Raw genomic sequence first — 25,530 nt, forward strand, 5'->3', positions numbered from 1 at the left:
CCCAGCCTTGTTTGGGTTTTCTAACCCCTCTCCTCTGCTCATCCATTACTCAAGGGAGTTCTAGGGGGTCCAGGGAGGGCCCAGCCACAGGGTCGTCAGACTCACGCAGTCCTCAGCATGTGTCAGGCATAGCCCCTGCCCTCTCTGTGCCCCCAGTACCTGGGCCTGGAGACAAATTCATCTAAAGGGAACCAGAGGCTCTCTGACCATTGTGTCACTTACCTTGGGCTCAGTCCTGCCTCTCCTCTGCTCTAGCCTTTCCCATTTAAAGTTCTTTCCCCCAAAGCCAGATGGGAGAGGAGCACTGTCCAGTTTCCCCTGATATCGCTTCACACCTCACTATGTCCCCTGGCAAGGTGCTGATTCTCCCCGGCTGTCCTTTTCCCTCTGAACTGATCTTCTAGGTAAAAGCTGCTTTTTCTGCTCCTGTCCCTTCAACATTTTTCAAGAGCCTCGTTCTATTTCAAGCTTTGGTCTTTGGAACACGTCTTCCGGCACCACCACCTGGCTCCTATATTCAGGCAGGTGACGTGCCCTCACCTAGTCGAGGTCCCTCTTCTCCCCACAACAGCCAGTGCAAGACCTTTAGACATCCAGCTTCACCAGTTTATGGGGATGCCTCATCCCTGTCCCGCTTCTTCATGGAGACCACTTCTGCAAGCATGTGCTTTCTAAAATCCTCTCGGGCCATCTTCCCTCCCAGGAGACTCTGGCCACACCGTCCACAATCCACTCTCCTGAAGTTGAGGGAGCACATCCAGCTGTGCCCGGTGACCCCAGCCTGTGCCGCTAACCCTTCTCAGGTGACACAGCTGCTATCTCTGAAGATTCCTGTCATTTCCTTTCACCCATCATCCTCCCCTGCTGGTTCCAATTATGTCCAGAGAAGCAGAACTTTGTCACCTTTGTGGCAAGGCAGAAACCTCACACATGTCCAGTTTTCAGCTGGGGGAGGCATGGAGCACTGAGCTGGTCCCAGAGGGCAGCACCCTGCACACCTCCCTCTTGTCTGGGGATCAGAGCCGGCCGCCTGCTCTCGCTGGGTCCATGCTCCCCAGGCCCTTCACACTCAGACGCCCAGATGTCAAGACAAGTGTGGAACCTCTTGACTCTACAGACCTCTCTGGCTCCACCTCCAGGGCCATTCCCAGGGCCACCCTCCCTAGCCCCCACGCCCTCCTTCCTTGCTAAGCCCTGCATGGATTAGGAGAAGCTGGGCTTTCCCCAGCCCAAAGTGGGGGGTGTGGGGATCATGACAAAATCTATGGCAACTGGAGAAATTCCTTTCTCCTTGCCAGTGACTGATTTAGGAATGGGCAGTGAGATAAGAGGTGTGGTCTGTTGGGGGCTTCTGGGAAAGATTCTCTGGCTTCTAAAAACAGCTGTGTGAGGCCGGGCTCAGGCCTATAATCCCAGCACTTTGGGAGGCCTAGGCGGGTAGATCACTTGACATCAGGAGTTTGAGACCAGCCTGGCCAACACAGTGAAACCCCAACTCTACCAAAAAATACGAAAATTAACCAGGCATGGTGGCACACGCCTTTAGTCCCAGCTACTTGGGAGGCTGAGGCAGGAGGATGGCTTGAACCACAGAGGTGGAAGTTGCAGTGAGTTGAGATCACACCACTGCACTCCAGCCTGGGCGACAGCCTGGGCGACTCTATCTCAAAAAAAATTTTTAAATAAATAAATAAATAAATAAAAACAGCTGTGTGAAGCTGGGCATGGTGGCTCATGCCTATAATCCCAGCACTTTGGGAAGCTTAGGTGGGTGGACCACCTGCAGTCAGGAGTTTGAGACCAGCCTGAGCAACGTGACGAAACCCCATCTGTACCAAAAATACACAAAATTAGTGAGGCGTGGTGGTGCCACCTGCCGTCCAGCTACTTGAAAGGCTGAGACGGGAGGATCGATTGAGCCTGGGGAGGTCAAGGCTGCAGTGAGCAGAGATTATGTCACTGCATTCCAGCCTGGGCGACAGAGTAACTGTCTCAAAAATAATAATAATAAAATAAGGCCAGGCACAGTGGTTCACGCCTGTAATCCCAGCACTTTGGGAAGCTGAGGCACATGGATCACAAAGTCGGGAGTTCAAGATCAGCCTGGCCAACATGGTGAAACCCCATCTTTACTAAAAATACAAAAATTAGCCAGGTGCAATGGTAGGCACCAGTAATCCCAGCTACTTGGGAGACTGAGGCAGGAGAACTGCTTGAACCCAGGAGGCGGAGGTTGCAGTCAGCCGAAATCGTGCTACTGCACTCCAGCCTGCATGACAGAGTGAGACTCCGTCTCGAAAAAATATATAATAATAATAATAATAATAAAATAGGCCAGGTGTGGTGGCTCACACCTGTAATCCCAGCACTTTGGGAGGCTGGGGCGGGCAAATCACAAGGTCAGGAGTTCAAGAACAGCCAGTACAGCCTGACCAACATGGTGAAACCCTGTCTCTACTAAAAATACAAAAATTAGCCAGGCATGGTGGTGGGCACCTGTAATCTCAGCTACTTAGGAGGCTGAGGTAGGAGGATTGCTTGAATCCAGGAGGCAGAGGTTGCAGTGGGCCAAGGTTGCGTCATTGCACTGCAGCCTGGGTGACAGAGTAAGACTCTGTCTCAAAAAAAAAAAAAAAATAATAATAATAATAATAATAATAAAATAATAAAAATGACAACGGGACCAAATGCAAAGAAACTTGGGTCCTGATATCCTCAAGCTGCTGAATTCACCGACCCTGGAGTCTCCCTGCTTCCAGCCTTCTTAGTTACAGAGTACCTTTCTTTATTGTTTAAGCCATTTTGAATCAGGGTTCCTGTTCCTTGCAGCTGAAAGCATTCTCACGGACACACGTGAAGCCCAGCGTTGCTTTATTGCTCTATTCAACCTTTGTTTTTTGTTAACGTATCACCTTCTAGAATTCTCGTCACAAGCGCGATCTCATCAAGGCTTGCTCACACCCATGAGGTTATGCTCCCTGGCAGGGCAACAGAATCCAGTACTAAGACAACAGAATTTGTAGCAGGTGGACTTGGGTTTAAGTCCCAGCTCTGCCACTTTTTAACTGTGTGACCTTAATTCCATATCTCTCTGGGCCCTCATGTCCTCACCTGCAAACGGATAACAGACCTCACAGCACCAGATGCACACCAGGAGATGATGCCAACTGGGTGTAAGACCCAGCACCCAACACTCTCAGTAAACATGCAACAAATGGTAACCATTATAGCCATTGCCATTTTAACCTTTCAGATTTGCTTTGTCTGTTTCCATCTGCATTGGGCCTGATCAGTGGCAAATTCATTCGCTCATTCACTCGACAAATATTTACTGAGTGCCTACGTATGCCAAGCACTATTCTAGGTGCTGTGGGGATGCAGCCGTGACAACACAGATTTACCTTAAGGTATAAAAGTTGTAAACTTGGTACCTAACAGGTATGCTATCTGTCTTTCACTTGCCTCTCCATGCCCCAGAACCAATTATGGGGGGTCTCAGTATGTTGCCCAGGCTGGTCTCAAACTCCTGGCCTCAAGTGATCCTCCTGTCTTAGCCTCCCAAAGTGTTGGGGGGTAGAGTTCCTTCCCTTCTCTCTCCCTCCTGGGAGCTGTGTCACAGGCAGCAACTGTGCCCTCCACAGCACAGCTCTGCTACTCCCGCCCTCTGGGACTCGCTAAACACCTGCCCCACTGCCCTTCCCCCAGGGAGTCACAGCCTCCTGCTCTGAGATGTCCATGGGTACCTTGGCATCCCTTGTTTTCTCCCTGAATCCTCTGCTGTGGTCCTTTCATTAAAGTCTCTTCATTTGGGGCTGGGCGTGGTGGCTCACGCCTGTAATTCCAGCACTTTGGGAGGTGGACCCCTTGAGGTCAGGAGTTCGAGACCAGCCTGGCCAACATGGTGAAACTCCACCTCTACCAAAAACACAAAAATTAGCCGGGCGTGGTGACACACACTGGTAATCCCAGCTACTCAGGAGGCTGAAGCAGGAGAATCACTTGAACCCGGGAGATGGGGGTTGCTGTGAGCCGAGATCATGCCACTGGACTCCAGCCTGGGCAACAGAGCGAGACTCCATCTCAAAAAAAAAAAAAAAAAAAAAAAAAGAGCCTCTTCATTTGAGCCATCTGAGAAGATAAGCAGGTGTTCAGCAGATTTCTTAGCCCTAATAGAAGAGGGGGTGTCCATAGCTTCAGGTCTACACCAAGCCCTTGATCCTTGCATGCCTGGGAACCTGGCTCCTGTTCCTCCCTGGGATCCTAAGCACAACATTCACAGGCTTCTCCTCAGTCACTTCCTCTGACTACTCTGTGGGGTCATGCACTGCTGCAATGCACCTCCATCTTAGAACTTTCTTACTCCCAATTTCTGTGTCCCTGATCCCGGCACTTCTAGTCTGCTCTACCTCAACATTGTCAAAGACAGCTTAGACTCATGGGACGAGGGAAAGGCCTTGGGCGCTGCCCCTCTCCCTCCCCCTGCCCACCGCCGTAAAGCTCACCGTGGTTTTCTTTTCTTTTCTTTTCTTTTCTTTTTTTTTGAGACTGAGTCTGGCTCTGTCGCCCAGGCTGGAGTGCAGTGGCCGGATCTCAGCTCACTGCAAGCTCCGCCTCCCGGGTTTACGCCATTCTCCTGCCTCAGCCTCCGGAGTAGCTGGGACTACAGGCGCCCGCCACCTCGCCCGGCTAGTTTTTTGTATTTTTTAGTAGAGACGGGGTTTCACCGTGTTAGCCAGGATGGTCTTGATCTCCTGACCTTGTGATCCGCCCGTCTCAGCCTCCCAAAGTGCTGGGATTACAGGCTTGAGCCACCGTGCCCGGCTTCACCGTGGTTTTCTAAGCTCTCACCTGTACCTGGCATTATGTGAGCTCAGGACCAGGTTGGGTACTTCTGTCCCCATTGTACAGGCAAAAGAAGGGCCTGAGAGGACAGAGGGCTTTGACCAAGCCCACAGGCTGAGCTGGTGTGAAGCATGTCCCGCCAGTGACCCGCGTGGCTGGAGCACACCGAGGGTGTGGGGTGGAGGGGCAGGGTGAGCTGAGGCTACTGTGAAGGGCCCTGGGTCGTACACGAAGGATTTGGTTTTATCATCCACCAGGGGCCGGGGCAGGGATTTTAAGCTGGAAGGGGTGTGTGTGTGTGTATGTGTGAGAGACACACACAGAGACAATCAAATCAGCATTTTACAAAGTTCCCTCCCCACTCCCAGGTCTTGGGAAATCAGTTACAGGTGACAGAAGTCACAAGGAGCTCTTAGAAGACCATGCATGCTGGTAATGAGACAGCGATGGTTTTCCCCTGGTTCTCTATACTTCACTGTTGAAAATTTCCACAGGGAGGCCGGGCGCGGCGGCTCACACCTGTAATCCCAGCAGTTTGGGAGGCTGAGGCGGGCGGATCACGAGGTCAGGAATTTGAGACCAGCCTGGCCAACACAGTGAAACCCCATCTCTACTAAAAATACAAAAATTTAGCTGGGCGTGGCGGTGGGTGCCTGTAATCCCAGCTACTCGGGAGACTGAGACAGGAGAATCGCTTGAACCCAGGAAGGAGAGGTTGCAGTGAGCCGAGATCGCGCCATTGCACTCCAGCCTGGGTGACAGTGAGAGACTCTGTCTCAAAAAATAAATAAATAAAATAAAATAAAATTTCCACCAGGAAACATGTATTACTTTACCAGAAAGAAGCCATGTTTGTAAGAAAGGCTACTGGAGCACTGGAAGTGAGACAGGGACACAAAGGGCCTTGGGAAGGCTGGGTGTGGGCGACCCTTCCTGAGGGGGACAGCAGCTGGGGCAGCCTAGTACAGGCTGGGGTGGCAGGATCGGGGGAGCATTGTGTCTGGATGCACACTTGCGAGGAGCCTGGGGACGCCCGGGGAAGCGTGTGTGGGTGACTGGAGCTCAGAATGGAGATGCGGGTGGGGGCAGGGACTAAGCAGTGCCTGGTGCCTGAGGAGAGGAAGGCATGGTGTGAGAAGAGGCTGAGGAGTGGGGCACAGGAAAGAGAAGCGGCAGGCAAAGGAGAATCGCCCAGGCAGGGTGCAATGGCTCACGCCTATAATCCCAGCACTTTGGGAGGCCAAGGTGGGAGGATCACCTGAGCTCAGGAGTTTGAGACCAGCCTGGCCAACATGGTGAAACCCCATCTGTACTAAAAATACAAAAATTAGCTAGTGTGGTTAGGTAGCCTGTAGTCCCAGCTGCTTGGGAGGCTGAGGCACAAGAATCACTTGAACCCAGGAGGCGGAGGCTGCAGTGAGCAGAGATCGCACCATTGGACTCCAGCCTGGGTGACAGAGCAAGACTCCGTCTCAAAAAAGAGAGAGTTGCCCAGAAAGGAGCCCGGAGGCTGGAGAGAGGATTCTGTGGAACAGAGGGTCTGCACAGCCCTATGCAGGTGTGGGGGGTCTACAAGGCCACATGCTGCAGAGCAGTGGGGGAGCGGGGTGGAAAGAGCCCATCTGGACGCCACTGGAGACCCAGGCAAGCCCGGAGATGGGGTGGAGGCTGAGCCATAAAGGCATGAGGCTGACACCACAGCCGAGGAGCTGGGCTCTGGGGAGCGAGGAACTAGGGTGAGAAACAGTGGAGCATAATTAGAGCCAAGGGAGGGGCCTGCTGGAGAGGCTGAAGCACTTTGTGGTGGGGAGGGAGGCAGTCTGGACTTGTGTCCTGCCCCCCACTTGCCAGCCTTGGGTTAAGCCTCAGTTTCCCCACCTACCATAGGGGGGTAAAAGACCTTCCTCAGTGTGGTGAGTGTGAGATGAGATAATGCGTGTGCCTGGCCCCAGTGAAAGCTCTGTCAATGTCAGCTGCTCTGCTAGGCACCCAGGAGGGTCCAGCCTGGACAGGACAAGGGGAACTCATCCCTGGCAGTGGCAGGAAAAAGAACAGGAAGTGAGGCTCACAGAATGTCTGGGAGCCATGAGGAGGCAGTTGGGGAGCTGTGGATAGGCTGCGAGGGGCCGGAGGGATGCTTTTTGAGAGATTCTCCTGGGAGCCAGTAGGGAGGCAGGGCCTTGGGTGTCCAGGGCCTGGGTCCCTCGGTCCCAATCCTGGCTGTGATGCCACCTTGCTGTGCACCTTTGGGAGGCCCCTCTCCTTCTCTGAGCTGTCCCCTCATCTGAAAAAGAGATGGACTCACCCACCTGTAACCTCTTGCCTCTGAGTCTAGAACCTTCTCTAACATCTTGCCTCTGAGTCTAGAACCTTCTTTAAGTGAGAGCATCTGGACACATCACAGCCCCCACCCTCACACCCAGAACCGGCCTGTCATACGGGAGCTGCTCATAAATATTCACTGAATCAAACGAGCGCACTAAGGGTCTCTCACAATATCTAGGTCCAGGAGCCACCCTGCAGCCTCTGACCAGGCCACATGGGCAATAAACACCCACGGGTGAGGTGTGTCCACGCTCCACACAGCCCCCGCGCCTGCTCATTAGATCTGAAAGAGATTGCGGCACCCCTGCAATTCCTGCTGCAGCCCTACCCTTTCCGAGGGCCAAAGTGCCTCACCCTGTCCCCACCCCACCTTGCAAAGACAGGAGGTGACTCCACTGAAACCCAAACACAAGGCTGAAAAGCAGATGCAAAGTTGGCTTCTCCCTTGGTTAGGGGTGGCCTAAGAGCTAAGAGGGAGGCTGAGGTGAGAGTGGGGCCCTGAATAGCAGGTGGAGCCCTGGGAAGAGGGAGAGGAAAGCAGAGAGAGAAACAGAATGGCAGGAAGCAGGGGGCCGCAAAATCCCCCTTCTGCACCCCAGGGTAGGCCAGGGACCCAGACGTTGGGGCTGCTGGAGTCACAAACCCGCTCCCTCGCCCCTCCTCCAGGAGCCAGCGGTGGCAGCTGGAGACGAGTCTTCTCTGTCTGAGTGAGGGAACACCTGAGAAGGGAGGTGCCTGGTTGAGAACTCATGTGCTAACCCAGATCCAAAGCTCCGGGATCGGGAGGAGGAGGGAGAAGGCTCAGGGGGTGGGTGGGGCAGTCCTGGCAGGGAAGTCTGTCTGGGCAGAGGTTGGGAAAGCTGGTCACGGGAGCAGGGGCAGGAGATGCCCAGCTGGGCAGGGGCACGGCATGCAGCAGAGCGGGCCTGGGTGGCCCCCACGGTCCCTGCCCTCACCTGCTGCTGGGCCTGGATCCGCATGTACTCGGCCCTCTGCTTGCCATGTTTGCTTTTGTCGGGGCTGCCCACCTGGCCCTGGGCAGCCTTCAGCCGAGAGGCCCCCGGAGTCACCACCTTCATGGGCGGTACGCTGCCTCCGCCACTCTGCAAGAAGAGGAACAGGGTTGCAGTTGCCGGGTGCACGTGGGGTGAATCACACAGGAACCCTAGCACTGGGTGGGGTTTCGGGGCTAGGACCTCCCCAGTGGGACCTTTTGAGACCTGGAGACCCCTCTCTGGCTCCACATCCCAGTCCAGAACCCAGGTCTACTCTCTGAGTCCCCACTGATGGTCTCCCTGCAGCAGACGGATGGGGCCCCAGTCAGGTTCCCAACAGCTCTTGAGGGAGAGCTCTTCAGTGGCTTCCCTGAGTAGCCCAGAGGCAGGTGATGTCCTCCTTGGGGAGCCTCTGCTGAAGTGAGGGTCCCCAGCAGCAACCCCACTCCCGGCAAGGGGCACCATCTGGACCTGGGTGCCGGCGAGGGGCTCTCTATAATGGCACACAGAGCAGAGAGGCAGCCCCAGGCCCACATTCTCCTCCTAAGGGGAGGATAGAGGTGAGGTCTCCCTAGGGATGGGCAAGCTTGGCTCCCATGAACCTCCCCAAGTACCAGGCCTGCCCACGGGGCACTGGGGATCCAGAGGCGCAAGCAGAGATGACAGAGACAGAGAGTCAGAGACAGGAGGGGGAGGGGAGCGTGGAGAGGGAAGGTGGGGAGAGAACTTTATTTGTTGGTTTACAGATACGGAGCAGAAGGGGAGAGGCCCTGGTTCTTGCCAAGGCTGGGGATTGGCTGACCCCTGGGTAGGCCGGCTTCCCGGCCTCCCTCGGACTCTGCCTGCAAACCCTGCTCTGACACCAGGCTCCCAGGAGAGTGATAAGAGCTGAGAGAAGGCTGGTGGGAGGAGGGGGCTGGCCTGGCATTCCTGCTGCCCCCTACTCCGTCCAACTCTGGAAATGGAGGAGGAAGGCAGCAGGGAAGGATGAAGAGGGGGCAGCCACCTGGGGGCCGAGGGGTAGGGGTGGGGGGCTGCCAGGGGACCCCACGGCAGGGCCTGTGCCCATGTTGCTCAGGGTGGCTTCCAGCTCCCGGAGCGTCTCCTCCAGGCTGTCCATCCGCTGGGCAGTGGTGCCCCACGTGGCGCAGCCTGAGTTGGCAGTAGCCTGGCCCTGGTGCTCCCTACTGCAGCTTTGGGCATCGTGTCCAGAGTCCTTGAGGATCTCCTCTGGGTAGGTGTCAGCAGTAGAGGTCTCCGGAGTCCCATCCTGGGCTGGTCCCTGAGGACAGGGTACCCTGGCTCCTCCATCCTCTAGGCTGCAGCCTCCTCTGCCCAGTCTCTTCAGAGCTGCCCCCTCCTTCCAGGGCATGAAGCTGCTCCTCAGCCCAGGAGTCTCTCCCACTACCCCTGGCGGGACCTGTGGGCCATCCCAGCCCCTCCCGCTGTCAGTCAGGGTCCGTGGTCTTGGGGTGGGAGCTGTCCTGGGTCCCAGTTCCTCAAGTCTGGCCTCTGGCGGGCTAGGAGGGCTGGGGGCACACTCTGTCAAGATGATCCTTGGGATGCAGAAAGCCCTGGGACCTGGGGCAGCCTGCGGGGAGAAGGAAGATGAGGAAGAGTATGATTCCTACAACCAAACCCCAAGCTAAAATGGGGGTTACAGTTAGGTGAGCCTAGCCGCTTTCTTTTACAGATGGGGAAACTGAGGCAGGGAGGGTCCTGACAGAGGCTACCCAGTAAATTGGAGGCAAAATTGGGACCAGAATTCAGGTCTTTCCCATCATACCCCACGGCCTCCTACTTTCCAGTAAAGGTGCCAGTTTGGCCAGGGCAGGCACACGTTTATTTCACACCACCCATGTGAGCCTCCGGGAGCCGGTCTCAGGGTTGCTCCCATGAGTGTGCCCATCTGTGCAATGACTCCACAACAAGGTGGGGCCGGTGGAGGATGAAGCGAGCTCGCGGGGCATGTTGTGAGTGCTTCATAAATATTAGTTATTTGTTGAAATGAATGGAATGATGGAAACCTTCGGCCCCGTGTGGGCAGAGACCACATGTCAGCCTCTGGCATCTCAAACCAGAGACTTCTGGCCAACCCTAGCTTTGTGTGCTCTCCCCAAGAACTTCACAGCTGGAAGGGGTGGGGCTTGCCCCCTGCCAAATCCTCTGCTGCACACACACTCGGGCAAAGCTCCCTTGGGTACCTGCTCCGGTGCCAGCATCCCTGGCCCTGGCCTTGGTGAGGGCACAGAGGGAAGCCCCAAGTACCATTCCCCGACGTGAGTGAATCCTGGTCTAACTCTGAGCACCAGGCTTGTGCCAGGTGCCGTCACATCCTTCCTCACCTTCAGTGCCTACCTTAACCCGTGAAGTGACTGCTGCTCTCACCAGGGCGAGGGAGGTTACATGCTTCACCCAAGGCCACCCACAGCTAGTTAGTGGCAGAGTCTGGATTTGAACCCAGATAGTCTGACTCCAAGGCCAGTGCTCCTTCCACTAAAGGGAGCCGTGGGGAGACGGGAGGGGGCAGCAGGGACCCCCAACCACCCCCTCCCAAAGGAACCCACCCAGCCTTGCCACCTGCTTACCTGGAAGCGGGGGGTGCTGACTGGGGAGGCAGAGAGGGCGACCTCATGCTCGCCCGGCTCCACAGCCCGATGCTGCCGCAGGATGCAGAGGGTCAGCCAGGGGCAAAAGGCCTTGTCCACTGGGCCCCTGAGGATGGGCTCCCAGAGCCAGAAAGGGGCAGGGCTTGGATGGGAGGGGCCAAAGTGCCAAGGGCACGGCCAGTCCAGGAGGCGCCCCTTCCATAGAGCTCGTCCTAGAGGTTCCTCACACTGCTCTGTGCCCATCCCCTGCCCAGCAGAAGGCACTGCCTACTATCTGATGTCCCTCTGCTCCTCCCCTACCAGGAAACCAAAGCACCACCAGGCCTCCAGCCAGGCCAGAAATCAGGTGGCCATCAGCACTGAGCCCGCTGTGCGGCAGGGAGCCCCAGACAGGGAATGTGCGCACATGGGAGGCTCTCCTTCCCCAAAGCGGAGCCCCCCTGCCTTAACCTGACCTGGCAGCGAGAGAGATTCCCAGACCTTCCCCCTCCCCTCCTCCCCAAACACAGTCCCCAGGGGTGGGGTGCAGACAGCAGGTTCACCCCCAAATTCCCAGGAAAGAATAACAGGAAATAAGTGCAGCAGGACAGCAGCAAGGACTGAAGTTAGAGAGGAGGAAGAACTTCCCAATGCCAAAAGAACCAGCAGCCAAGGAATGGCATGGCTTTCTTCCATCCCAGGCTCTCTGTCCAAGAGAGCAACGTGGGCCATGGGCTGGTGAGGCTGTAGAAGAGCCTACCCCTGTGGCGTCCTGGCCCCCAGCGCAAGGCATAGATTCTAGTGGGAAAAATAGAGCCCTCCCTGGCACAGGCAGCAGAGCAGCGAAGATGGAGGTGGGGGCTAGGCAAGGGCTCAGGACAAGGTCAGATTTTGAGTTGGACCCAAAGTCATCCTGTGAGCAAGATCCAAACTCCAATCTTGGTCCAAGACCACACTCAGCCTTCAGGCCAGACCTAAGCTCAGACTGCGAACCAGAACAAAATACTCAGGCTTCCATCAGCAAGCCCGTGAGAAAATGCAGACCATTTTCTCAAGGGGCCACCAGACACCCAGGCTGCTGGAGTCTCGGGGAGCCCCCCAGCAGGCAGCAGGGAGGAAGGGTTATGCGCCTGTCCTTGGAGTGGGGAGGGGTGAGTCCATGTGTAACGCTGTGGCAGTGGCTGTGGCGGTGGCGGGACTCGGGACGGTGACTGGCGTTTTAGCGGGTTAGCGTGGGAGGTGAGGAGAGGAAGCTGTGGGGGCACAGGCAGAGAGAGAGCTGGGAGAAGTGGGAGCAGCCCCGTTACCTTCCGTGTAGGGCCTGGGGCTGAGCCCCCGGGGGGCCCCAGGTCCTGGGGGGACAGCAAGGTGGGGATCAGCTGGCGGCGGGGCGTGGGGGGAAGGGAAGACACTGAGGTTCTCTCAAACACCTGGGGAGCAGAAGGTGGGGGCAGGTTTGGAGGAGGGGATACCAGGGAGGACGGGGGTGCTGGCCTGTGGCCTCGGCATCCTTGAGGAGTGTGGCCTGGGATGGCGTCGGCCCCCAGCCTCACCCCATGGTCCCTTGCCATGGCCGCCGGCCCTCTCTGCCCTCATCTGGTCACCTCCAGAGGCCCCGCACTGGTGCTGGGGGTGGCTGAGAACGCTTAAGTGTGGTGACTGACACCGCTGGGAGAGTCGAGGCATGGGGCATGAGAGTCTCAGAGTTCTGTCCTCAGAATACTCAAGTATGGGGTCTCAAGCATGAGCTGATCTCGGAACACTCGGGGATGGGGGTCTCCAAACTTGGTGATCTCCGAATCTTAGGATATGGGGTTTTCAGAGTGCAGGAGGTCTGGGGATACTTGGGGGGACTCAGAGACTACAATTAAAAAACTCAAATCTGTAAGGAGAGAAGACTTTAGACCCCCACCCCTCATTTCACAGTGGAGAAGAAATGGAGGCAAAAGCCTGAGGTCTGAACAGCCAGCACTCCACAGGGAGCCCGAGAGCCCATCTTCTGTCTCATCCTGTCACCTGGCCTGGGGGCAGCCTGGCAGGGAAGGGGGCCTGGCTGAGACCTTGGGGGCCAGGTGTGCCCTGACCTACCTCTAGCTCTGCAATGATGCGATCCTCGTCATCCTCGTCCTTGATGGCCGAGGCCATGATGGGTGGTGTGGAGGCCGGGCGGGCCACCTCCGACACGGCCCGGCGCAGCTTCACCTGGGGCTTCTGCACCTCCAACTCCTCGGACTCGGCCTTCTGCAAAGCCCGGGACCCCTGTCAAGGCCAGGCTCTGCCCGGCTTCAGCACCAGCTCACCTCCCAGGCCCCATGGTGTCCCTCAACGGACAGGGGCCTAGCATGGAATTAAGGCAAATACACATATCCGGAATCCCAAACTAGCAGGACAAAGTTGCCACCGGCTACCCCCTCCTTCCTTCCATGTTCTCTGAGAAAGGGGTCTCTTTCCCACCCCAGAGGGTCTCCAGAAGTCATCTGAGGATTCATCCTAACTCAGTCCCCCGGCCCTCTGTCTGAGGTGGGAGTGGTACCTTGATGAAGGCCGAGTCCTTCTTGCTGGTGACCACCACCTCTCCAGTGCGTGTGGTGGTCAGGCCGTGGGAGGAGGGGAAGCTCCGGCGGGGAGGGGGCGGCGGGGGTGACTTGGAGGGCTTCTCTGTGCGGTATCGGGGCACTGTCAACTCATCTGCAGGCACCAAGGGGCCGGGGGTCAGCGGGCCTGCAACCCTGGAGTCAGTGCACTACATTTAACTTGAAGGGGATAAACCTTGCTTCCTCCTCCAGGGAGGACCCGGAGGAAGTGAGAAGAAAGCCTGGGGGCAAGAACACAGGGCCCCCTCCTTCTCTTATCTCCTCCTGCACGCCTGCCCCAAGCCCTGTCCCTCTCCTGACAGCACTCTTGCTACTCCAAGTGTGGTCTGTGGACCAGCAGTACTGGCAGCGCCTGGAAGCTTGTCAGAACTGCAGCTCAGGCCCCACTCCTGGGCTGCTAAATCAGGATCTGGTTGAACAGATCCTGGGGTGATGGACGCACATTCAAGTTAGAGAGGCGCTGCTCTAACGACCTCTTTCCCATTGCCCCTCACCCTTGCCCTGGCTCAGCTCTCCATCTCTCCTCCAGGGATCCTGGCCCCTCCCACTGGGCTCTCCTTTCCCCCAATTAGTCCTCCAGCCCTGTTTCCAGGGTAACCTGCAGAGAGGTCACTCTAACCATGACATTCCCCTGCCTTTGATCTTGCAGTGGCTCCCCATCACCCCAAACCATGTCCAAGCTCCTTAGGCCAGCACCTCTGCACCTACCAGGCTTTCAGCCTCAGCTCTGCCTCTCCCCAGGTTGGACCCTGTTCAGGCCACACCACACACACACACACCTCCAGGCGTTTGCACGCACTGTTCCCTCACCCTGGAGTATCCTCTCTCACTGGCTGGGGAAGTGCCCACTCATTTGCAAGACTTCAGTGAAAAGTCACCTCTTCAGGGAAGCCTTCCTGCCCTCCTAGGGCCTCCACCAGGACTGCACAGTGCCAGCATTCACCTCTGCTACTACCTTTAACATCTGCATTCTATTTCTGGTTTACATACTAGGCATGGCCCGGCACAGATTACTTAATCATTTTGAGCCTATGTCGTCCTCTGTAAAATGGGAATAACTACAGTATCTGCCTCCTGGGCTTGTTATAAAACTGTAAGGATGAATACATTAAAAACAATGGAACAGTTCTTATCACAGAGCAAGTGCTTGATACACACAAATGTCAGTGTTATTTCCCCCACTAAATTCTGAGCTCTTTGAAAGCAAGCCCTGTCTTATTTCCATATCTCTAGCACCTAGCCCACAGTAGGTGCTTAACAAATATACATTGCAGGAATGAATAAAATGAAGGAATGATGACTGCCACTTCTGGTCTGCATTTCTGCCTACCCCGGGACCATGACGCAGGCTGGGGACCATGGGAACTGTGTCAGTATCAGCGTTGGAACTCACCCTCAACACAGCCTGGTTTGTGGCATGCACCCAGCCAAGTCGTGGAGGCGGATGACTCTGCCTGGACTTGCTTGTCCTCCCTGCCTGGTCCTCTCAGCGGCTCCCTTCCCAGGACAGTGGGAAAAGCCGGGATGGAATCCAGCTCACCCTGTCCTTCTGGGTCCCAGTCTCCCTTTAGTGGCCGCTGATGTCCCAGGGCCTCCCTTGTCTGGCAGCCCGGCCACAATGATCTTGAGTCCCCAGTGCCTCCCCCATCAGCCTGAGCTCCCGAGGAGGGCACTCCCCGACACTGGGCTCCTCACCAGCCCTACCACTCCCCATACCTGAGCCCCTCCTCCCGCTGGGCTCCGTTCGGGGGGCTGCCTTCTGGCCGTGGGGGGCCTTGGGGGGCTTGTGGTCTGAAGTGGGAGCTGGGCCTGGATGGGCCTTGCTGGCACAGTCGAGGTCAGGGATGGCCTTGAGCAGCTCTGCCTGTGTCTCTTCCAGCAGCCGGTTGATGTCCTTGGCACTATACTGGGTCAGGGCTGCCCGCTTCTCCTCCCAGTCTCGCTCTGCAGCCTTAAGAGGGAGCCAGGAGTCAGGACCAAGGTAGCTCTCCCGCTCCAGGAACTCTGGGGCCTCAGCCTCCTCCCCCAAGCCACAGAGGCAAGGAATAGAAAAGGAAGCCTCATATTTGATCCCACCTCCAGGAAAACTCTTTGACTTCTTGTGGGTATGACATGGCATCCCCATGGGTAGGAATGCCATCCTCATTATATACTACATTCATGATAAACTTAGATCTATTTCTGGGCATTCTATTATTTCACTGACTACATAGTCTATTCTTGGGCAAACATCATAATGCTTTGATTATTGTAGCTTCATAATATGCTTTCTGTCTAGAAGGGCTAATGTCACCCTCATTATGCCTGTTAGACTTCCATTAGGGCACTGGCCCTCCTCCACCAAGGAAAAAGACCCATATGACTGGCACTCCCCACCCTAGGGAGGATGGTCGTAAGAATGTGTGAACCTGGCTCACGGCCCCACCCACAATCCCTGGCCCCAGCACCTCAACAGACACAGCCTTGTCCACACTTCTCTTGCCAGGAGTGTCCAAGCCTTTGGTGGGGTTGCTCCCCTTAGGGGTAAGAGAGGCTCCTTCAGCTGGTCCGCTCAGCTCATGCAGGTTCAGCGGGGGGCTGGGGGGTGGCATTTCGAAGTCCACGCTCTTGTTGAAGTCAGTCTCTGCCGTCACCTTCTTTGGGGACTGACTCAGGAGATTGTTGGGGGGTGGCCACACACCCTCATCCACTTGCCTGGGGTTGGGAGAGTTGGGAGCAGCTGTGAGGCCAGCATGTGATGACCCTTCTGCGGGAAGGCTGGCCTAAGGGAGAAGGGGTGGGAGGCAGCATCCTGGGATGCTGCAGGAGAGGTGGGAGGGCCTGGGGAGGAGTGACTGCCCCTGGTATAAGAGGAAGCCAGGTCTACAGCATGCAGGGGTCACAAGGCAGAGCTGAGATGCCAGATCAGTCAGTGAACCTTTGGGGGAGCTGGGGTGAGGGTTCAGTCTGACCTATGGGTCTGGGCCCAGTGTGTGACCCCATGGGAAATCAGAGGTCAGGGACAGAATGACCTTCGGATCTGGGCCAGTGTGTCCGTGACCCCGCGGCAGCGCTTGAGGAGCCCATCCAGGCGCTGGGGCTCCTCCTTCAGGAACTTCACCGCTTCCACCTCCACGCGCAGCACCACCCGCATCTTGCTCTGCAGGCCCGGGAAGTGAGCTTCGGAGACAGGAAGGTATGAGCCGGGGCCAGAGAGAGCACCGCAGACTGGGAGGAGGGGATGGTGGCTGGAATATGGCAGACTCCCCCGCCCTGGACAACATGCTGCATTCGCAGGCCCCAGACCCACCCTTGAGCTCCGTCAGCGTCTCCCCGAGCTGCTTCAGCAGCAGTGCCTTCTCCTCCAGCTCGGGGCCAGGAACCAACCGGTGGTTGTGGGACACGTCCCTCTGGATCTTCTCCACCGATTTCTCCAGGTCACTGCAGCCACAGAGAGACCCTCTCAGCTCTTCTGGCCTGAGATGCCAGCCCAGCCCCCTGAAATTGGGCAGCTGGAAAGAAATCAGGCCACCAGTCGGATCAAAAGTAAAAGCAGGAGGCTGGGCGTGGTGGCTCATGCTCGTAATCCCAGTACTTTGGGAGGCTGAGGCAGGCAGATCTCTTGAGCCCAGGAGTTCAAGACCGGCCTGGGCAACATAGGGAGACCTCGTCTCTGCAAAAAAATAAAATAATTAGCTGGGTGTAGTGGCAGGTGCCTGTAATCCCAGCTACTGGGGAGGCTAAGGCAGGGGGATCGCTTGAGTCTGGGAGGTTGAGGCTGCAGTGAGCCGTGATTGTGCCACTGCACTCTAGCCTAAGTGACAGAGGGAGACCTTGTCTCAAAAACAAACAAACATAAAAGCCAGCCACCAACCACATGCTCAAGTAAAATCTGCAATGCCAAATCTCAGAGATGAGGAGACTTCAGAAGCTCTCCCTAAGAGGTGCCCTGCACCATCTGTCCCCCTTGGAAGCTCTGATCCTCAGCAATATCCGCCCCAGCATCTCTCATTGTAACTTGCATCCCCTGATTCTATTCTGCCAAGGAAGCAGAGAGAACTTGGTTGCCTTTCAGAGAACCAGAGGCAGAGCACGTGCCCCTGGGGAGGTCTCTTGTTTCGGGGGAAACTGCCATGTTCATTGCCCTTCTCCCAAATGATCCAGCCACACAGTCTCTTTCCTGAGAGCCAAAGCTGCTTTAGATTTTCAGCTAGTGTATGCTGAACTTGTGTCATTTAAGACCCTATATTCTTCTAAACTGTAAATCAGATCAGGTCATCACTCCTGCCATTGAATCCTAAATGGATCCCATCATCCTGAGGCTAACATCCAAACTTTTCAGTGCAGCCAAGAAGGGCAGGAAGATGGTAGTTGAAAACTTGGTTCTAGAGTCAGACTGATCTAAGCTCCAATCCTAGCTCTGCCCTTGCCAGAGGAGAGATCTTGGGCAAGTTACCTAATATCTCTGGACTTCAACCTCCTCGACCAAAAAATAGGGATGGTAAGAGTTCCCTGCTAGGTGTGGTGGTTCATGCCTATAACCCCAGCACTTTGGGAGGCCGAGGCGGGCAGATCACCTGAGGTCAGGAGTTCGAGACCAGCTAGCCAATATGGCGAAACCCCGTCTCTACTAAATATACAAAAATTTGCCGGCCATGGTGGCATGTGGCTGTAATCCCAGCTACTTGGGAGGCTGAGGCAGGAGAATCACTTGAACCCAGGACGGGAGGTCGCAGTGGGCCGAGATCGTGCCACTGCACTCCAGCCTGGGCAACAGAGTGGGACTTTGTCTCAAAAAAAAAGAAAAAATAAAAGAGTTCCCCCTTCATGGGGGCCATCAGGTGGATTGGATGAGCTAATGCAGGCGGCAAGGGCTCAGTGCCTGGGAGCTGCTCTTGTTTTCCGTGCCGCTGTACCCCTCGTCCCATCTGGCTTCTGCTTAGAACCCTTCAGAACTGCTCTGAGGTGCTACATGTGCTGCCCTCTCTGGCTCTTTATAATGCTGTTTTCTCTGCCTAGAATATTCCATTCACTCATACACATACACGCACACACACGTGCTAACTCCCACTGATCCTCAGGTCTCAATGGGAAGCTCTCCTCCAGCCCTTCCCCTTGTGGTTGCTGGGTCTGCTTCCTGCCCTCCAAACCGCTGAAGCTCCTGTTGGCTGGGTTGTGCAGCCTTCTGGACTACTAACCCCAGGCAGGCAAGGACCATGTCTTCCAGATTCATCTCTGGTTTCTAGCACCTGGCATGGTGCCTGGTGCAGAGTAGATTTCTGGGAAATAATGTGGAATGAATGAACAAGGGAGAGAAGGAACTGTTGCCCAGGTAGGTCATCTCAGTTCTGTACTTGAGTCGCTGACATCTCTGACCCAAATGCGGAACTTTATATACATTCCTGTCAAATCCCATCCGTTGGATTTCAGCTCAATCTAGATGCAAACAACTTTTGAATTTCAGTTCTATTATCCAACAGATTTGCTCCCGCTTAAAGCTCTGTGTCATCAGCAAATCTTATCAGCACACCTTACCCATCTTCATCCAACTAACAGATGAAAAGACAGACTGGGTTGGAGTCAAGGGCAAAAGCTTGTGACTTAGCAGCACTACCAGTTAAACAGCTATCCTGTATTATGCACTTACTGTATGCCAGGTGCCACACTCAGGCCTTGGCTTTCATTACTTTGATTAATCCTCAAAACAAATCCTGGAGGTGGGAACAGTTATCATCTCCAGCTTACACACAGACAAACAGTGGCTCAGAGCCTAGACTACACATCCCAGCCTGCCTTGCAGTGATAAGTGGCCATTTAACTGAAGTCTACCCAATGGAAGATGAGTGGAAGGGGCACATGCTGCTTCCAGACCTGGCCCACAAAAACCTCCTGTGTAAGATCCTCCATGCTCCTTTTTCTTTTTTTGTAAGTTGGAACTCTCTGGGTGATCTTGGAAAACACATGTTGAAGACAGCAGAATCTCCATCAGCCTGAGTCCCTGAATGACTGCATGGAGAAGAGAGCCACCCGCCTAACACACCCAATACTGTTCCATGAGAAAGATATGTTTATTACTTTTGAATTATTAAACAATTTGGGAGCTTATTTGTTATAGCAAGCTACCCTAATTAATTAGCTATCCTAACTAAGACTCTGTCATTAAAAAAAAAAAAAAAGGAAAAAAAGATATTCAAAGAGATTAACTAGTTAGTCCAAGGTCATACAGCCATTTTGTGGCAGAGCAGGATCTATTCACATCTGACATCAGCCATTGGTTCTGCTGCATCTCATTCCCACACTACACCAACATCACCCATGCTGCCCCCAATCCATACACTGCCCTAGCCCAGCCCTCGCCCTACCACATGGGAAAGAACAACTCCCCTGCTCATATGTGTGATACCTGACTGGTCCAAGCTGTGCCAGTTTTATAAAATGGTCACTCCCAAACATCACTCAGAAGAGGAAGAGACTGTCATGTAAAGGACTCAAATAAGGATTGTAAACTAGTTCAACCATTATGGAAAACAGTATGGCGATTCCTCAAGGATCTAGAACTAGATGTACCATATGACCCAGCCATCCCATTACTGGGTATATACCCAAAGGATTATAAATCATGCTGCTATAAAGACACATGCACACGTATGTTTATTGCAGTACTATTCGCAATAGCAAAGACTTGGAATCAACCCAAATGTCCATCAGTGACAGACTGGATTAAGAAAATGTGGCACATATACACCATGGAATACTATGCAGTCATAAAAAAGAATGAGTTTGTGTCCTTTGTAGGGACATGGATGCAGCTGGAAACCATCATTCTTAGCAAACTATCACAAGAACAGAAAACCAAACACCGCATGTTCTCACTCATAGGTGGGAACTGAACAATGAGATCACTTGGACTCAGGAAGGGGAACATCACTCACCGGGGCCTATCATGGGGAGGGGGGAGGGGGGGAGGGGGGAGGGATTGCATTGGGAGTTATACCTGATGTAAATGATGAGTTGATGGGTGCTGACGAGTTGATGGGTGCAGCACACCAACACGGCACAAGTATACATATGTAACAAACCTGCACGTTATGTACATGTACCCTAGAACTTAAAGTATAATAATAATAATAATTAAAAAAAAAAAGGACTCAAATAAGACTTCAGGAGATGACAACACTGCAACTCTCAGGCAGGAGGGACTAGGCCTCCCCACTTGATTTTCTCATCATCCAATCTGCCAAAGTTGTGCGGCCTCTAACCTGGGCAAGTTCTGCAAATGAGTCCCAGGCCAGCTAGTCTAGACACTGGATGAAAAAGTGGCTAGGCTTTCCAAACCCAGATTTAGTCCTGGAGGGGTCAACAGGGAAGAGTCAAAATGGAACCAGCTAAATAATTAATGGGGCCCAATGCAAAATGAAAATGTCGCCTCTAGTTTAAAAATTATTAAGAATTTCAAGATGGCAACAGCAGAGCATTATACCAAGCATGGGGCCCTTCCAAGCGTGGGGCCCTGAATGACTGCACAGGTGGCATACCTACAAAGCTCGCCCTGGGTTAGGCAAAGGTGGAGTCCAGGACCTAAAAGGTCTTAGTCAGCAGAGGCTGCACCTAAAGGCAATGCCCAGACAGACCTTAAGTGCTGGGCTAGATGAACAGGTGAGTGAGTCAAGTTGAATGAAACAGAACCAGTTTTAACTTCCAGCAAGTTGCCAGGAAAGAGGAAGGGGCATAGCAAATTGGAGCAAGAGTAAGTGTGCAGGGGTTATGGCCAGAGTGTGGGATAGGGAGGCTGCAGGGTTAAAGCCTGGGAAGGCTATGGGAGCTGGGCAGGGAGGGCCTTCATGGCGAAGTTGGAGCCCAGTATCTGCCCAACCCAGTAGAGGCAGGAGCCCTCTTTCAGAAGGATGGAGAATCCTGCCAGAAACAGTACTGCAGGTCCCAAGCTCTCTGAATAATGGGTTTGATAATGGGGCAGGGGGTGTGGAGTCTGTGTTCCTGGAGAACCAAGGTTCTCAGGAAGCCAAGGACCAAACACTTATAATGACAGTGGCATAAATCTGTCCTTTCGTATCTTCTAGCTCTGTGCTTTTAGATCTCCTTTAATTTTCCTTTAATGTCTCAGTAAAATTCCTTTTGAATATTCCAACCCCCCTCCTCTGGGCTGAATGAAAAGGGACAAGGAAAGGATAGAAAATCTGGAGAAATGGAATTCCCTGGGTGAGGAGAGATGGTACCTGCCAATCTGCTTGGACATCTGGCTGGAGTCATCACTAAGTTATCACACCTAGAGTGATGGGGTGGCTGCTCCTGGCTTATGTCCCCTTGGGGAGGCCCCTTACCCTATTTCAGCTACATGGTGTCATGGGAATTGTTGCCTTGGGTCTTGCTGAAATGCACATGTACCACTAGGCTATGTGAGCCCCAGACTGAGGAGCAGCGACCTATCTCAAGGAGCCCCTAGCAAGAGGCTCATTTATGACTTAGTGAGGAAGCTGGGCTCCAAAGAGCAGCCTCTCCTGGCTCCCGGAGTCCCCAACCAGTACAACTCAACCCCTTGTTGAAAAGAGAGGTGAAAAGCTTAATGCTGGGTACAGATGAGGACACTGGGACACAGAGAGGGGCAGGAACTGCCCTGATCACTCAGCACCTCAGGGCTGGCACTGGACTCCAGGTCCCCTAGTGCCTTGTGTCGCCAAGAGGGGGTCCACAGGAAGGAGCAGGGCCTCTTGTCTCAGATCCCTATCACTGGCGAGGGAAAGCAGGGTGGGGGTTCTTACTCCCTGAATGGACAGTGAAAGGCAGCATCTCCCTTCAAAGGTGCCAGACAATGGAATGGTTGGCCAGACAGCCATTTGCTAAATTTGGATCAGAAGACTGTCTTCTGTTAACCCCTCCATGCCTAAGCATGTGGAGGCGGAGTGTTCACGATTCCTCCTTCCTTCTGAAAACACTTCAGCCCTGTTCCAGCTGCACTAGGAAGGAAGGTGGGTTTTCCTTGGCTATATCTGGACTCAGAGATCAGGGAATCAGATCTCCAATGGTGGCTGGTCAGCGCCAGGCTGGAGCAGTGGCGGCACCTAAACGCTCCACCTGAACGCACTACCCGAGGGTCACTTTGCACGGGTCACAGGCCAGAATGAAAGTAGGCAGAGGGCAGAGGGAAATCAGGCAGCTGGCCAGATGACAGTGAAGCTGCAGGCCACAGGAAGCCTGAGTGTGGATCATTATGAAGCAAGACCATAGCAAAGCAGGCATCAAGCCAGAAAAAAGAAATCAGGAATAATGCCAGCCGATCAAAGGTTTGTGGGTCACACAGAAATCAGGCCAGAGAAGGAAATCAGGCTTCAGAACAGACCAACGCCACCTGTGACTCGAGGGAAGGGAGCTGCGCCTCCCAGGGAAACCAGGTGGCAGGTACTCCGGCCGCACCCCCACCTCTCCCTCCCCCGCGGGCCCAGCCTCACTTGAGCTGCTGGGTAATAAGTTCCTCGTCGTTGAGATAGCGCAGCCGCTCCTCCTCCACCAGGGTGCGCTGCCGCTGCAGCGGGTCCTCCTGCCGCCTCGCCGCCTCCGACACGCGCATGCTCAGCTCTGCCTCCGTGCGCTTCAGCAGCGCGCGCGCCGACTCCTGGTTCTGTAGCTGCGGGACGCACGGACGGATGGACCCGGGTGGGGGGAGCGGAGGCGCGCGGCAGGGGAAGGGACGGGAGAAGGCGGGAAGAGGATTGCCCAATCCAGGGCGGGGCTCGGCAGAAGATGCAGCTGCTTGGCTCCGCCTCAGGCAGCAGCGAAGGGGTGGGATGGCGAAGGGCAGGGGCAGAGGGCTAAGTTCTAGGGAAGGCAGGAGGAGAACGGATGGGGATCGTGGAGCGGGGAGCGTTTAAATGGGCCATGCAAAGGGGCAGCTGCATGGCTGTGGCCGCAAGCAGCAGTGACGGGGTGGTTATTGCAGGGGGAGGAGGGCAAGGTTAAGTTCTGGGGAATATGAGGCAGGAAAAGGGGTTGGGAATATTTGCGCGACAGGGTGTGGCCCTATGTAGGTCCCTGCTGACAGTGCGGCCGCATGGTTGTGGCTTCCATCATCCCGGAATGGGGACGGGACTGGAATGAAGGACTCAAGCGCTGGCGTTTGATAGAGTTTCCACGGCTGGGACAGGAAGACTAAGTTAACCATTGATCCAACCCAGTTCCAAGCCTGAATGGCGGGGGTGGGCGAGATCTTATCCTTTGCCCAGATGGCAATTCTCTGCCCCCTCCCCAGCCTGTCTCTGCTCATTATCCTCACCTGACGGGCCCTGGGCCCGCTTGAGGAGCGGACACGGCGGTGCCAAGCTCCTGACAGGTGGGACCATCTGCCAGGCAGGGCCGGGGGAGACTGTCAGGGCTCAGGAGGGAGGAGCTGAGGGGACTTGGGGGAAGGGCTCTCGCTGACTTAGGGAAAGGGTTGCAGGGCAGGAAGGAACTGGAACTGCCCCGAGGGATACTGACGAAGGAGGGGCTCAGTGGGTGACTGGGGCTCCAGGAGGGCGATGGGGACTCAGGGAAGGAAAAGGAGGGCTCAATGAGGGGGATACGGGCGAGGGGTAGGGCCTTGGTGAGGAAGCGGAGGTTCAGCGAGGGGGCAGAAGCTCAAGAAAGGGGAAGGGGAGAAAGGGTTCGGAGAGAGACCAGTGAGTGGCGAAGGACTCGGGCGTGGGAGCTCTGGGAAAAGGATGAGGTAGTAGGGGATGGGACGGGACTTGTGGCAAGGGGCTTCGACCAGTAGGTGAGCGTTGGTGGGGCGATGCCCGGGACGGGGCGGTACCTGGAGCTTGCGCAACTGCTGGAGCTGGCCGCGCAAGTCACTGGCGCTGTTCTGCAGGCCTCGCAGGTGAAGCTGCATCTGTAGCCGACTAACGGCGGTAGGCTGCCCTGCAGGGGTGCTGCTGGCCGAGGGCGGGGGCGGGCCGGACACAGGGGTGGCCCCGCTGCTCCGGCCGCCTGACCCACAGGCTGCAGAGGACCAAGAGGATAGGAGAAAGTGAACAAACTGTGAGCCTGGGAAGGACTGGGCTGGGACAGCGTCCTCCCTACTCTCCACCACATAGCCAGAGAACCCCGTGGCTCTGACTACCTGCCCCAAGTGGCCAGCCCTAAGGGTGGGGACCAAAGTGCCAGGGCAAAGACCTCTTGGGCTAAGGCTAGTGATGTAGCTATTGCTTAATCCCCACTTTATAGATTAGGAAGCAGCCTCTGAGAGAACAAGGATGGGGGAGGGGGAGGGTCACTCACGTGCTGAGGGGGTAGCTGCTCCGTTGGAGCCTTCAATCTTCTCACTGTGGCACAGGGAAAAAAGCCATTAGGGGGTCCAGGCCAGCCCCAGACCTCCAGAGCTGGGTGGGACCTTAGATGTCATCTCCTCCAGCTCTCTGATGTCAGGATAGAGTCCCAGAGAAGGGAAGGGATTCACCCAGGGTCACCCAGTGAGACACTGGCAGAGCTGATGCCCATTTCCCCTTCCTCCTGCTCCACCCCCAGGCCCTGGCAGTGGTGTTGGGAGAGGGGCCTCACCTGGGGGTCTCAGGCTCAGAGCCTCGAAGTAAGGCGCTCTGCACCAGGCCTGTGAGGCTGGCAATCTGCTTCTCCATAGCCTCCATGCGCTCCCTGGGGAGGAAGGGGGTCTGGGCAACCTCGCCTCTGAGCATAGGGTCTCTCCTGCCCAGCCCCCCATTCCTAAATTGGTAACCAGAAGAAACACCGTCCCATCCCTGGCTACCAAAACACAGACAACCCAAAGGGCCCCAAGCCTAAGGATCAGGTCCAAAGCCTCCCATCTCACCTTTCACTCCCTCCCTAAAGGCTGCACGCTGATCTCTCCATGCCTGGCAATGCTTTCCCCTGCCTGCTCTGCCTTTCTCCTGACCCCCTCCCAAAAACATTCCACAGACCCCAGGAGCCCCGAGGAACCCCTCCTTCCACACCACCCAAGGGAAGTGGAGGTATGTTGAGTGTCTCCCCACTAGACCAGGACAGGAACTGGGTTTGCCCAGCTCGGCACTGACAGTAGCGTGTGCAGTGCCTGGCACACAGGCCATGTAAGAGCTGTGTGAAGGCCAATGGCTTCTCACTGCTCAGCAGCGCTGCCTGAGGGCGCAGGTTACCTACTGCCCTGGTTACCTCCTCCAGCCCTGCACCCTTAGGAGGGGACTGAGCGATGGGCAGGGGCTC

General features: G+C 55.4%; 1 protein-coding gene across 9 annotated transcripts in view; it reads right to left on the reverse strand.

The window, feature by feature from the left end:
* Positions 1-25,530, reverse strand: part of LOC105472279 (SRC kinase signaling inhibitor 1) — a 76,388-nt gene that overhangs the window by 5,463 nt on the left and 45,395 nt on the right. For 5 of the 9 annotated variants that reach the window (XM_071083038.1, XM_071083039.1, XM_071083042.1 and 2 more), the window contains 14 exons: positions 24,874-25,017; positions 24,595-24,638; positions 24,128-24,315; positions 22,788-22,963; positions 16,634-16,764; positions 16,356-16,503; positions 15,792-16,038; positions 15,061-15,295; positions 13,284-13,438; positions 12,839-12,991; positions 12,058-12,180; positions 10,751-10,822; positions 9,169-9,753; positions 8,124-8,270 (listed from right to left, as the gene is read on the reverse strand). In XM_071083038.1, the coding sequence (XP_070939139.1) occupies positions 8,124-8,270; positions 9,169-9,753; positions 10,751-10,822; positions 12,058-12,180; positions 12,839-12,991; positions 13,284-13,438; positions 15,061-15,295; positions 15,792-16,038; positions 16,356-16,503; positions 16,634-16,764; positions 22,788-22,963; positions 24,128-24,315; positions 24,595-24,638; positions 24,874-25,017 (2,548 nt within the window). The remainder of the gene's footprint in view (positions 1-8,123; positions 8,271-9,168; positions 9,754-10,750; positions 10,823-12,057; positions 12,181-12,838; positions 12,992-13,283; positions 13,439-15,060; positions 15,296-15,791; positions 16,039-16,355; positions 16,504-16,633; positions 16,765-22,787; positions 22,964-24,127; positions 24,316-24,594; positions 24,639-24,873; positions 25,018-25,530) is intronic. The other 4 variants (XM_011725382.3, XM_011725377.3, XM_011725383.3 and 1 more) reach the window with 2 other exon arrangements.

Source organism: Macaca nemestrina, chromosome 17, assembly GCF_043159975.1.
Source record: "Macaca nemestrina isolate mMacNem1 chromosome 17, mMacNem.hap1, whole genome shotgun sequence".
Classification (NCBI taxonomy): Eukaryota; Metazoa; Chordata; class Mammalia; order Primates; family Cercopithecidae; genus Macaca; species Macaca nemestrina.